The sequence below is a fragment of the Hippoglossus hippoglossus genome, chromosome 20 (assembly GCF_009819705.1).
Source record: "Hippoglossus hippoglossus isolate fHipHip1 chromosome 20, fHipHip1.pri, whole genome shotgun sequence".
Lineage (NCBI taxonomy): Eukaryota > Metazoa > Chordata > Actinopteri > Pleuronectiformes > Pleuronectidae > Hippoglossus > Hippoglossus hippoglossus.
The window spans coordinates 7,550,599-7,564,435 of NC_047170.1; the positions used below are offsets into that span (position 1 = coordinate 7,550,599).

At 43.0% G+C, this 13,837-nt stretch overlaps 1 protein-coding gene across 1 annotated transcript; it reads left to right on the top strand.

Annotated features, from left to right (window-relative positions):
* Positions 1–3,963: 3,963 nt before the first annotated feature.
* On the top strand, positions 3,964–13,467 carry pck2 (phosphoenolpyruvate carboxykinase 2 (mitochondrial)). The gene is made up of 11 exons (XM_034572549.1): positions 3,964–4,347; positions 8,361–8,573; positions 8,701–8,885; positions 9,899–9,969; positions 10,123–10,258; positions 10,352–10,539; positions 10,653–10,815; positions 10,908–11,123; positions 11,464–11,601; positions 11,790–11,885; positions 12,112–13,467. The coding sequence occupies exons 1-11, from the start codon at positions 4,316–4,318 to the stop codon at positions 12,576–12,578; spliced, it is 1,905 nt and encodes a 634-aa protein (XP_034428440.1). The 5' UTR covers positions 3,964–4,315; the 3' UTR covers positions 12,579–13,467.
* The last annotated feature ends 370 nt before the right edge of the window (positions 13,468–13,837 follow it).

Consider the following 13,837-nt stretch of genomic DNA (forward strand, 5'->3'; position numbering starts at 1 on the left):
TTTTACCACCACAATAACACGACACCTGGGTCGATACCTGGTTGGACCCAAAGAGCAAAGGCTGCGCTCATTTACAATGCGAGCGCCATTAGTTATTGATTCTGTGATTTGATTGCGTGAGTGATCAAAAACTCTGCCCTGTTATTCAGTTCAGGGCGTTGAGAAACATGGAGGACAAAGGTCAGGTGTGTGAGGCCAACTGGAGCAGGGAGAGGTGGAGGGGCGGAGAGAGGACAACAACAAGTTTAGGATTTGTGAGCACGTCGGTAAATTATCTTGTTGTTTGTGTTTAAACAGGATTTCATCACAACCCTCCCACTGTTGCACACTAACTATATTAACTGAATAGATCAACAGTATATTGATGTATGATACTCAAACGTAAACAAATAACTCAGTCTAGTAAACTTGTCTAGACGTTACAGTCTTTATGCGTCTATACCGCAGTTTTCATATGCTTGGATTTACATGTGATCATCATGTTCTAAAAATCAAACGATAAAAAGTTTGAAATTGTGCTGTAGTGAAAAAGAGTGCCCCTAAAGTCTCCTTTAAATTATTATTTTTTATGTTGTTGCACATGATAGTAACTTGTGTTCACATTACATTGTGTTGTGCATGAGATTGTTTAAATTATATTTGATCTTATTTGTGGTTTTGTGACTTTTACGTCTTTTTGGGTAAATGATGTGATCACGTCTTCCACCACTGATAATATTTAGTTTCATATCTTGTCATTTCCTTGTGATGTTCAGACTAGAAGTGTTTGGCTCTGAATATAAAAATATTCACACTGTGACTCTTAATTTTCGATTCTGCACAGTCTGAGAGAAAAGTGTTGCTTCATCTTCAGTAAAGAAGCTTTGCTCGTTGTCCTTATTGAGACTTTGCCTGCAGCATTAGATTTATCATGTGAGAACAAATGTAGCATTGTATTTCTAAGTGTCCGATAGTCCCATCAATGTTCTATCGGATGTTGGGTTCATTCTACCTCATAAGTATATATTTTTTATGTTTTGTTATAATAAAATCGTTGCTCAAGTCACATTCACACAGGGAAGCTGTCAGGGGCAATGTGGGGTTCAGTGACTTGCCCAAGGAAACTATGGCAAACAGACTGAAGGATGCAAGGGATCGCACCACAGATCGTCTGGTAATGGACGACCCGTTCTACCTCCTGAGCTACAGCCGCCTATTTTAGACTCCACTTATACAACACACTAGTGAACAGAATTACTTAGATGTACTGGTCTCTCTAAATGACATCCATAGTCATGCAAACCACACCAACAATAAACGCACTTTTAAACATGTTGGATGTACTGACACAGTGAATGGTAGATATTTGGATTTGGAGCCGTTATCTCTATGATGTGTCATACGTCACAAGGGGGCAGACCCCACCTGCTGAACCAGCAGTACACAAAACAACCCAACTCCCTGTAGGTAACCCAGAAAATGGTCAAACAGCCTCAACCCTGCGTTTGGAGGGATAGAATAACCCAGTATTTCTCTGTGTCTGACGAGAATAAAATGGCTTTGAATTCTGTTTTTCCCCCCAAGAGATATGTCATTTTCTTGCTCTGATATGTATACAATACATTATATGGAATTACCAATAAGTAGTATGGGCAATTGTGGCATTTAACAGGCAAATAAGATTCCTGTAAAAGCCACTAACCACAGCTGTGTAGGCTGAAACTGAAATGACAGGACACAGTTAAATGATTAAAGATGTCGCCTTCCCTCTTAGCTGCATTCTGGAATGTTTGAATGTCACCTGCATGTGTGTGTGTGTACGTGCACAGAGTCTGTTTGGTTGACTGCTGACTGTGCAGGGCCTATCATCAGAGACCATGAGACTGGAGGGCTGAAGTTTAACCAGACATGTTGGACTGTGCATTTCTCCTTATCTCCTATCTACAGTATATTCCTCGGTCCAACCCGCATGCCTCTACTTCCTCTCTGTCTCACTGCAGTGTGTGTGTGACCCTCTCTAATTTCCCAGAGAGAAACATTAACAGGAAATCCACCATTAAAAACCACATACAGACCCATTTGTTTCCCCTCTGCAGTTAGAAGAAAATGTGTTAAAACCTCCTGGTGGCTCGGGTCTGAAAATCCAACTATTTCACTCATGCAACAGGTCGATCTGTTAAAGACTTATAAATAAATAACCACACTAAACTTTTAACTACAAACCATTAGAGAGAAACACTGCAGCCTCCAGGACCCTGAACCGAACTCTTACCCAAGAGGGAACCGCTGTAAATCTGAGCTCTGGTAATCAAACATTACAACTTTTTGCGCAAGATCATATTTAGCATGTTGTTTTCAAGTTTTCATTCTTCAACATTTCCTTTTGCTATTATAGTATGCAGACAGAGTGGAGAGGGTAAACTGTGGCATTTCTCACTATAGTCAATTAATCATTAATGAATTAATCAAGAAAATAATCAAGTTAATAGATAACGAAAACCACTGTTACATCTGCCCTGTAACGCAGGTCCAATTTTACCATAAAATGGCTTTGTGATCAAAGTAATCTACTCAGTGAAGACAGACACTTTTTGTGGAAATACAACAAATGGAAAATATTTGGAAACTTGAGTACTGTTGAACCTCAAAGTGAAGGCAGATATAATAATGTAATCCCTTAACAAGACATTTATTCTGCACTCTGCCACTGGAAACCTTTTATTCTCCTGTTTATTTTCCTGGTTTTATTTTGGTAACTTTATTGAAAAGAATCAGTCAAATGCATGCAGAAGAAGAGAAGGAAGAAAGTGGGTGAAATGATACATTACACAAATAAACATTGAGTATAAGTAAGTATAATGCATGGAGCCATATAGTTTCAGCACACAAATTATAGGGCTAATAAATGAATAAATGATGTAATCTTTGGGATGTAATCAGGGGCCATCTCAGATTCTCTGAAACATAAAATTTTGTTAATTAAATTATTATTATTTTATTAAATTAGTTAACAGAAAGCTTAAGTTAGGCTACATCACTTCCCATTGTCAAGATCCTAAAATGTAACCATACACTATTTATAAAGATGGACGTCACGTCTTGACTTCTTCCCACTATCCAGAAATGAAGCCAAAATATCTGTGATACGAATGCTGCCATCTTGTATCCAAGTGCTAAAAACCGGTCAACTGGAGTTGGTTCCCATGTATTTACCTTGTGGGTCGTTAGGAGCTGTTGAGGTTACCTGAGAGGCTGGTCCCACCCTGCTGTTGGTTTGACTGGGAGTCCTGGCTCTTTGAACCACCCACCCCCAGTGTGTCATGTGTCCTAAGGCATGAATTGTAGTGAAACTTCCTGGGGATGGAAGTCAAGATAGAATGATTTGAAGACAACAATGTCCACATTTTGGCCAGGGGTGGTTTGAAAGAGGAGTGAAGAAAGTCATCTATGTCAAACTAGAGAAACCATCTCTGACCAGAGGAGGAGGTCTAAGACACCTGTCAGACACATACAATACAGTGTTGACTTCCATCCCCAGGAAGTTTCACAAAATAAAATAATGAATGTGAATAAAACACGTGAGAAATATAAAAATAACATAAAACACATAGTGATGGTGAATAACAAAGCTACAGGACACTGTGGAGAAGTGAATTAAATACTTTCCTAGAAAACAACGGATGAATGAAAAAGTAAAAGTACGTGAAGTTATCTCTTCTGCTTGTGTGTATTCCTGTAATTAAACCTTTGTGAGGACCATTTTAAGCATAGACCCCACAGAGTGAGGACATTTTGACTGGTCCTAACTATTTCAATGTGGGTTTAGACTTGGTTTTAGGATTAGAATTAGGGTTAGGGTTAGGGTTAAGCATTTAGTTTGGATGGTTATGTTTAGGGTACGGGGCTAAGGAAGTGTGTTATGTCAATGAGTGTCCTCACTAAGATAGAAGTACAAACATGTGTATGCGTGTGTTCATGTGTGCAGCAGCAGCCGGTTTCCGTCGTGCTCGTGTTTCCGGGTTGGGTCTCCTCCTCCTCCTCCTCCTCCGGGTGGAACTTGCATCAGCCCGCAGGTTCCACGGCGACATGACCGAGCATCGCCGACGGTGGAGGAGCAGAGGACCGGAGGGGACATGTTGTGCTGGAGCCGGTGAGCAGTAAACAGCTGTGGAGGACTGTGTGCTCATCCAGGTGTTTGACTGTGGACAAAGTACAAGGTCCCGTCTGAACACACACGAACACACGCACTCTGCTCCCCTCCACATCTCTCACATGAGCCTTTTTCACGCTCTCCGAGTTTTATAAGCTAGTTAGTGTTTTTATTTTTGCACCGAACATGTCGTCTCTTCTGCTGGGAGTCATTCGGAGGTGAGTAACTCTGACTTTCTTCTCTTTTATTGTGTCTTCAGCGGAATTAGCTTCGTCAACTGAACTTTATTTCATTTAAAACGGCGCCTCGCTGCAACCCAGCTAATGCTAAGAGCTTATTTATGCCACAGCTCAATCTTTATACTTGTTATTCAATCAACCATATCCCCATGTGTTTTTACCTGCATTGTTAATGATGTCTTATTTTTTTAAACTTTATACACACAAATACTTTTCAGACGTGTATCTATGTTCTAACTTGTTTTCTTTCATGTTTTGTGAGCTGAACACAAAATTACATCCACTTTCTACCACAAGTCAATTAATATATATAGGTAAATAATATGCAGACACTGAAAGAACAAGATGTGACTTGTGGCTGCAGTCCAGAATGCATATGTATGCTTTTATTTTGAAAGAGACACTTTTTTCAAAAAGTTTTATTTTGACAATTTAGTTGATTAGAAAGACATGTGGGTGTCTTTGCATTAAAAATACACGTAAGCAGAGAGGTGTGCAATCTTAATAGTGAACCCCCCCCCCCTCCTTCCTCCCCCCCTCCTATTTTTATAAGAAGCCTTAGAAGTGAGCAACGTGTATATATGTGTGTGTGTGCTTTTATTTTTTCATTAAAGCCACATGTGTGTGACTGACAGACACTGTGGTGGGACATGTGAGTTACAGTCAGGATGTTCCTGTGCATTGTGTTGGCACTTCTGCCTGAGAGATTAACGACTGGAGTCATCAGTCCTGTTTGTGTGAATACCCCATAGCATGTTTTCTATGTTTCTTTATTTTGTAACTCCCCCTCCCCCTGTACTGGCTCTGTGAGGTGAATGCATGCCGCACGTGTGCATGCAGTCCAGCTTGTATCTGCTCCATGTGTAGACTCTGCACCTAAAGGGGCTATTGACTAGGATCCATAAGGGCACTGGAGGATGGTGGGGAGAGTGTAGGCGTGTCGGCCTGCGGTGTGTTAGGATTGGCCTGCACACTGGGAGGTGTGTGTTGAGGGAAAACCCGTTTAACAGGAGCAAAGAGACAGTCATGGCTCATGTGTTACACGTCGTTCATTCTCTCCTGCTCTGGATCATGTATCCTCTTCGAAAGAGAAAATGTCTCCTTTAAAAAAAATAGAAGTTGGTTGTTACATGGGTCAGTGCTGCAAAGGCTTTCTTGAAAGTGTGTGCTCATCACGTGTAGGGGATGGGGGGAGGAATGGGGAGACAGAGACAAAAGGCTTGAGGGGATGAATAACTGCAGAGGTCATCAGAGGCATTTCAGGATTTCTAAAAAAGATTCAAAGAAGAAAGTAGAGGGCGAACTTCACCCTGTTGCTTCTTCCTCCAGCATCTGGCTCAAGTCAGCTGCTGCCCGAGACTTGGCTACATCCAAACTTCTATGTTTTTCGATCACACACATGTTTTTGCTCCTTATAAGGAAATGCAGTGTGAAAACACCTATCACATGACCAATGGCCTAGTCTGTGCATTCGTGTGCCGGTGTAAACAGGAATTGAAAAATATCTTGTCTCCTAAACATGGAATCAGTTGTATCGTTGTAAAAATGCCCAAATTTAACTGCTGTTTAGCAAAGTAAACATGGTCATCAACTCTTGTAATTATTTATCCATGTTGACTTCTACACTGGTAGCAGAGGCTAATGCCGGTTGCTTTCTTCCGGAAGGGGGTCATGTGATAGGAGCCCGATGAATCAGCGAAGGCTACGTTGTTGCCTAAAGATCCAATCAGCAAGCAGTTGTCAGTGTCCACGTCATAGTTTCCAAACCTTTCTGTTCCTGCCCATTCAGACCAAAACTTATCCCCAGAGTTTTCAAACTAAAACGATGCCAGCAGCAAGTTTCAAACTTCTCAGTTTAAGTGCCTCTAAAACTCCAGAGTAGTGTAGACACCAGGCAGAGTTGACAGGCAGCGTTTTCAAATGAACAGTTTGCTTCTGTTGATTAAATTCAAATTCAGTCCAGCTCGTCTCTTTTCCTAATCCAAATCACACTGGAGATCATTTTCAGCATGACTTTAATGGAAACAGTAACTGGTTGCATGACAGGGTGGACGATCAGGCGCATAGGTAATTGATTTAGTGTGAAGGAGAACGGGACTAAAGGGCTGTAGAGCTTATTTTAATCAGACTGCTTCTTTTAATATCTCCCTGGGGGATGTGAAGTAATGAAAAGGGAAAGAAAAGTACAGCAGTAGATGGCGGTAATGCCCCTTGACGTTGGTATCCAGCCGCCAATAAACCAAACAAAGAAGAAGAAGATGTGACACAGTAACTCTCCTGTTCTCTCACTTCCAATGAATGTCAATGAAGCATGTTTGATTGACAGTCCCCTGAACAGTCCCCTGAACTTTCCTCTATAGCGCCTTCATGTGTTTGACATTTGTTGTTTTCAGTTAAATATCTCAACTACTGTCGGACGAACTGTGATTATATGGTTCAGATCTTCATGTTGCTTTATTCCAGCCTCAGCTGGACACAGTGTTTACTGCTAGTTACCAAATGTTAGTGATGCTAACATACAGATAGTAAACTTGGTAAAACACCTGCTAAACATCAGCATATCAGCATTAGTTCATAGTACTATTGTGTTCAAGTACAGCCTCACAGAGCAGCCAGCATGGATGAGAGTCTTCTGGGTTGACCTGATAACAAATGGTTAGGGTATATACCATACACTGTACGCTCCCATACAGAAAGCCAAACCACTTTGATCGCCAATCTTTCTATACAATCTATGGTGTGTATACCACACTGGTGTTTAAGCCTTAAGCAGCAGGTTTCTGGTTTGACTCCTGGCTGATCGGATCAATGACTGCAAGTCATCCTCTCTCTCTCATCCAGTTTCTCTGTCTGTCCTTCATTGACTATCAAAAAAAGGCACAAAACACTTTTATCCATCCATTTACCAGCACTGCTTCCCAAGCTACAGCCATGTCCCAACTGTGGTCAAAATCACAAAATATAAGATTAGATCAGATTTGATCAGAGAAAATAAATGATTCAGCTTCCAGTGTCTGTCCCTGTACTCTGAGTCAGCATTTTCAACACAACTGCAGTGTGCTCCCTCATCAATGGTTAAACTCCTGGTGAGAGAGAGGGAGATGAGTTTGAACCCTTAACCTGGCATTAGACTGTTACACGTTATCTTCCCTCCGTGTGTGTGTGTGTGTGTGTGTGTGTGTGTGTGTGTGTGTGTGTGTGTGTGTGTGTGTGTGTGTGTGTGTGTGTGTGTGTGTGTGTGTGTGTGTGTGTGTGTGTGTGCGCGCGTGCGCGTGCAAGTGAGCACTTTGCACATATGATGTCACACTCAGTGCTAGCTAACCAGGAGGTGTGTGCCTGCACTTGATTGGCCGATTGATTTATGGTTGAAACTAGTTTTAGAGCAGTTTAGAAAAAAATTGTATTTACAGTTCCTGTAGATTTTCTCATCTGATGATAAAGAACAAAATGTGTACATGTGTATATATATATTTTATCAGTATAGATGATGGATGGATGGATACACGCACACATTAGTTTTTTCTGAAGCTGTCATCTGAGGTCAGCCAGGCGCCCATAGACAGACAGACAAAGGAACAAAGGATCACATACACACACTGATTTTTCCATTGTCAGAACGTTGTTGAGGACAGACAGAACACACACACCCTCAAACAGGCTTGTGTTTTATCAGCTTCCAAAGCAGTGGCCCTCTCAATGGCATGTTTTTGTGTATATCATGCTGCTGACACACAATAGATGCCCACCCCCCACGTGCCTCTCTGAATGAAGAGAAGTCAATTTGAGGGTCTCTGGTTTCACTAATAACCACCACAGGAACTAACTCAACTTAATTGAGAGAAGATTTAATTAGATGATTATGGTTGCATGTATAATAGGTGTGTTTGTGTTATGAGGCAGCCACAGTGACTGTTTCTCTTGTGCTTGTCATTAACTCATCAGCTCACCATTAGAGGCAAAAGAGTAACTTTGTATTTCCTTTTTTTCCACAGACATGGTGGTGTTGGGGCAAATGTCACAGTTCGGTCCCTGGCCTCACTTAACTCGCTGCCCCCGGCGGTGGCTGAGTTTGTCAAGGGGGCAGTGGAGGAGTGTAAGCCCACCGGTGTTCATGTAGTAACAGGGACACCGGAGGAAGCGGCCAACATCCTCGCAGGGCTGGAGAAGGAGGGGATGGTCAAGAAGCTATCCAAATATGACAACTGGTAGGAGCTTTGTATACAGAGTCAGTGGGGCATTTGTTTTAGGCCTCATCTATTCTATTGTATTCATATTTGATCCCTCTTAGTCTTTTCTTGCATCACACCCAGATTTTAACCCTCTGTCCCTCAGCTGGTTGGCACGTACAGACCCAAAAGATGTTGCTCGAGTGGAGAGCAAGACTGTGATTGTGACCAAGAACCAGAGGGACACCATCCCCATCCCTGCCGATGGCGTGAAGAGCCAGCTCGGCAGCTGGATGTGTGAGTCGGACTGGCAGAAAGCCAGAGAGGACAGATTCCCCGGCTGCATGGCAGGTATGTCGTTGGATAGTGGATCTGACTTTCAGTTTGGTCATTGAATTTAAACATGATCAGACTATTTAAAAAATAAATGAGAATAAAATGGGATGATTTAGCTTTAAAGTCTTGAACTAAAATGTAACACCAGACAGAGCAGCCGTTTTCAGTTCACCCACTGATGGGTGTGCTGGTGTAATGGGTCACTGGAGTCGAAACGGCACCGGTTTCCAGGTTGAACGACATGTTTGCTAGAAACAGTGTGCAATGGGCTTGGCGGTACGCTTTCTCTCGTTTGGTGGGTGTATTAGAGATGTGACGTATAAACCCCCATGCACACAATTGAATCTTAAGTTCTCTATGAATGCAGGAGCTGCATCCTGTTCACTTGAATTGAAGATGTTGAAAGCACGACGACAAAAAGACAACAAAAGCAGACTGTAAAACTTACATTTGTAAACTTCTTATTTCTTGACTGGCTTCACTTCTTTGTTGGTGTATTGCTGCACTTCTTTTCTACTTTTGTGTCACCACCAACTGTCGCTCAGTGGGACTGCGTGAAATTCTGCTGGAACGTGTTTTTTTGTCAAACATGACATTGTGTGCTAGGCTGGAGATATAGTTGCTTTTTAATCATACGTTTCTGAAGACAACGAGATGCATCATGGGCATAATTGTTCACATACTTTCTGGGAACTACGCTTGTTACTGTTCCACTAGAGGGCAGCAGGGCACGCCACAGAACTCAGACCATGTAGAACAGGGGTGCAGAACGGCTTAATAGAAAAAAGGTTCCCCTGTGTGTATTGCATCTTGCAGACACATAGCAATAATTTCTGACTTGCACAAACGATAGAGATATATCGAACCTAACATACTTTAAAGGGATCTGGAGTCCATAAAGAAAAGGCTGGGGTGTCTTCAGCCCAAAAAGACCTCAATTTCAACACTTGTCTGTGTTGAAACAATGTGTCTTGTTGTGCAAAGATAACCTGTATTCTGTTGTATAAACTTCTCCTTTCCCTCTGCAGGTCGGACCATGTATGTGATTCCCTTCAGTATGGGTCCTGTTGGCTCCACTCTGAGTAAATATGGCGTCCAGGTATAGTTACTGTGCTCCTGTCGAGACTTCATACAAATCAATGCTTTGTTTCATCGCTGTACTTTATCATATATACTCTAATAGACGACTACAGTAAAGTCTCAGGTTGTCGATCAGGGTGTAAACGTTCTTCTTCACTTCCACTTCTTCAAGGTGACGGACTCGCCGTACGTCGTGGCCAGTATGGGGATCATGACACGCATGGGGACACCAGTCCTGAACAAATTGGCAGAAGGAGAGGAGTTTGTCCGCTGCCAGCACTCTCTGGGACGACCTTTACCACTCAGAGGTACACAAAGAGCCTGAAACAAGTTCTAGTCCTTTGTATAAACTTAATACGATTTTTCAAATTCCCCTCTCTTCCTCTTTTCCTGTTTTCCAGCCCCTCTGGTCAACTCATGGCCCTGTAACCCAGAGAAGGTGCTGATATCTCACCTGCCGGACACCAGGCAGATTATGTCCTTCGGCAGCGGCTACGGAGGAAACTCTCTCTTGGGAAAGAAGTGCTTCGCCCTCCGCATTGCCTCCCGCATCGCCAAGGACGAGGGCTGGCTGGCAGAGCACATGCTGGTGAGGATGAAGGATGTGATGTTGTGACAGGAAATTCACTGGGAAACTGTGCTGATGCTCAAGTAAAAATGATGATTTAAATGTTTTTATTCTCCGCTCCATGCTCTCCTCAGATCCTGGGTATTACCAACCCCCAGGGAGTGAAGCGTTACGTAGCGGCAGCCTTCCCCAGCGCCTGCGGTAAAACCAACCTGGCCATGATGAAACCAACTTTGCCAGGCTGGAAGGTCGAGTGTGTGGGAGACGACATTGCGTGGATGAAGTTTGACAGCCAAGGTGAGAAGGAGGGGACTCGCTCGGTCGCTCCATGTGCAAAAATGTATCAAATCTTAAGTGTCAATCCCATGAACCATCTGCAATCATTGCAGGTAAACTGAGGGCCATCAACCCAGAGAACGGTTTCTTCGGCGTGGCTCCAGGCACCTCGGACAAGACCAACCCCTACGCCATGGCCACCATCGGCAAAAACACAGTGTTCACCAACGTCGGTGAGACCAGCGATGGAGGAGTGTGGTGGGAGGGACTTCCCCCCCCTGCCGCCGGCATCACACTCACAGACTGGCATGGCAAAACCTGGAAGCAAGGTATTATCAGTTAGAGGAAGGTCATTAAGTTTAAGTGTCCTGTTTTTATGGTGCAGCTTTACTGACAGAGATATCCTTCCCCCACTTATGATTATTAATAGACTTATCTGCAGACAAGAAAATGGATCTGGTTCGTTTAAAGCTGCAGGAGTAGGAATCAGTTTGTCTTAAATGGCAGACTTTCTCATTGATCATTAACTTAACAATAGTAATTTGAGCATATTTTTGTTTGTGGTGAGGATCTGACAGAGTTTGCACCACGATATTTAAATGTACAGTCGGTGTAATTAAATATTGTCAAGAACACATCCCAAACTCTTCATTTCCTTTTTGTAAACAGGAAGTTCGACCCCTTGTGCCCACCCCAACTCCCGCTTCTGCGCCCCAGCGGCTCAGTGTCCCATCATCGACCCCCAGTGGGAGAGCGAGGAGGGGGTCCCCATCGATGCCATCATCTTCGGAGGCAGGAGGCCAGAAGGTTAGTGCCACTTCTATATACACGTTAAGGAGTTTTTAATTATCACTTTTTATTTTGTATCTATTTACTTACTTAACTTGCCTTTACTGTGTGTGTGTTTGTGATTAAGTTTTTAAATGGTGCTCAATTTGTTTTATTTTTAAAAAGACATTAGTAGCGGTGTATTGATATAATGTTTGTTTGTGTAGGAGTCCCTCTGGTCTATGAGTCTTTCAACTGGCAACACGGCGTCTTTGTTGGAGCCGCGATGAGGTCTGAGGCCACGGCAGCTGCCGAACACCAAGGTACAGACTCGCACACCTCTGACTTTTTTATGGTGTTTTCCTGATTTTAAAGCTATGAGAAAAGACTTGTGCTTTAGGGTTCATTTTCTTCAAATAATTACTTTATTGTAGAAATCACTTGCAACACTACAAAGTTAAGATATTGGGATGATAAGGAAGTGGATTCTTTCAATTACTAAAGTTATTTCTTGATCAGAATTACAAGGCGTTTCATGTTTTCCTTCAGGTAAAGCTATTATGCATGACCCCTTCGCCATGCGACCATTCTTCGGCTACAACTTTGGCGACTACCTCGCTCACTGGCTGAGCATGCAGAGCCGCAAGGCCCCCACTCAGCTGCCCAAGATCTTCCACGTCAACTGGTTCAGAAAGAACCCCAGCGGATCTTTCCTCTGGCCCGGCTTTGGCGAGAATGCCCGCGTGCTGGAGTGGATCTTCAAGCGCTGCAGCCGGGAGAGGGAGGACGAGGCGGCCAAGAAGAGCATCATCGGCTGGCTGCCGGTAGACGGCGCCATCAACACTGAAGGCCTCGGCAGCAGCATCGATATGGGAGCCCTGTTTGATGTGCCCAAGGCTTTCTGGCAGAATGAGACCAAAGAGCTGAGATCGTACTTCACGCAGCAGGTCGGTGCTGATCTGCCGGCTCAGATTGGGGCTGAGCTGAAGGCACTGGAGGACAGGGTGCACAAGTAAAACCATAGTGACGACACAAACAAGGTGGTCGTCCCTGGTGACACAGGATCACATCATTATGGTGCAATCAGAGTCACTGCCTGGGTTTATATACACACAGAGAATGAAGCTGTGAAAAAGGTTAGCTTTGCAAACCGGCTCTGGTTTAATGCGTATGAACATGAAATAAGAATTTGTTTGACGTGCTCGACTAAAAGATAAGATCAAGATACTAAACCTCTTTCTTGACTTAGGACTGTAAAGGTAGACGTGTTTAGTCACTGGTTGACAATGAAGGTACGCTTCAGAAAGACCAACACTCAGGCCAGTATTTATATTTCTCTGTGTTTAAAAAAACACAGTCAGTGACTCTTCTTGTCGGGGAGAGAAATCAGTAAAGAATGAATCGGGGGGGGGGGGGGGAGAAGTTAATCTACAATGCAAAACCTACATCACACTGCGACACTGACAGACTGGTGCTAGGTCAGTGGTGGCAGGGAGGTTTGACTCGACATGAGGGATTTTATTCCCGAAGGTCAGAGGAGCTAATGTCCCTCCCTGCATCCACTCACACAACCTGTCGCAGTACTGGAGCAAAGTCTTCATGGCCTACTTGTGCCTTTTTTCAGCTTAACAATAGATTCCAGGCTGCTAATGTTTACAGGCTGAAGCACAAAGATCTTTTCAGACCAATTTTTGACCAAAAAGTAGAAAAATGTTTATCATAGAGGTTTTGAATGCTTTAAAATGTCCTTAAGGGGTCAAAAAGTTAATTAACTGCTCAGCACATTTCCACTGGGCTGACATTTACTATGCATCACTCATCTGGCCGCTTATGTAATGTTTAATGATTAAAGTGTTTGATTCCGGGTGACATGTGAAATGTTGGACCAATAAATGCAACTGATATTTGTCAAAGGTGTATGCCGAGGTTGTTATTACAGTGCAATGAATAAATATTTTCACACACGCAGATGACGTCTCCTACTCATTTTTTTCTGTGAGTGAAAATAAAGCTGTAAGAAGATCTGATGCAGAGATGGATGAGCAGATGACATTTACATGCCATGTCAGAAAATAATCTGAATGAATATCAGACAATTAAATTACAAGTTTACGTACAATTTAAAGTACTCTGATGATTTGTGCAGACCTGCTGCTGGTCTCACATTCATTTTCACACTCATTGAAACTTCTGTTTGAAACTTTCTGGTGATTAGTTCAGATAAGTTATTGTATTGAGTAATCACACAACATCTGCTGTGAGCTCAGCACACAAA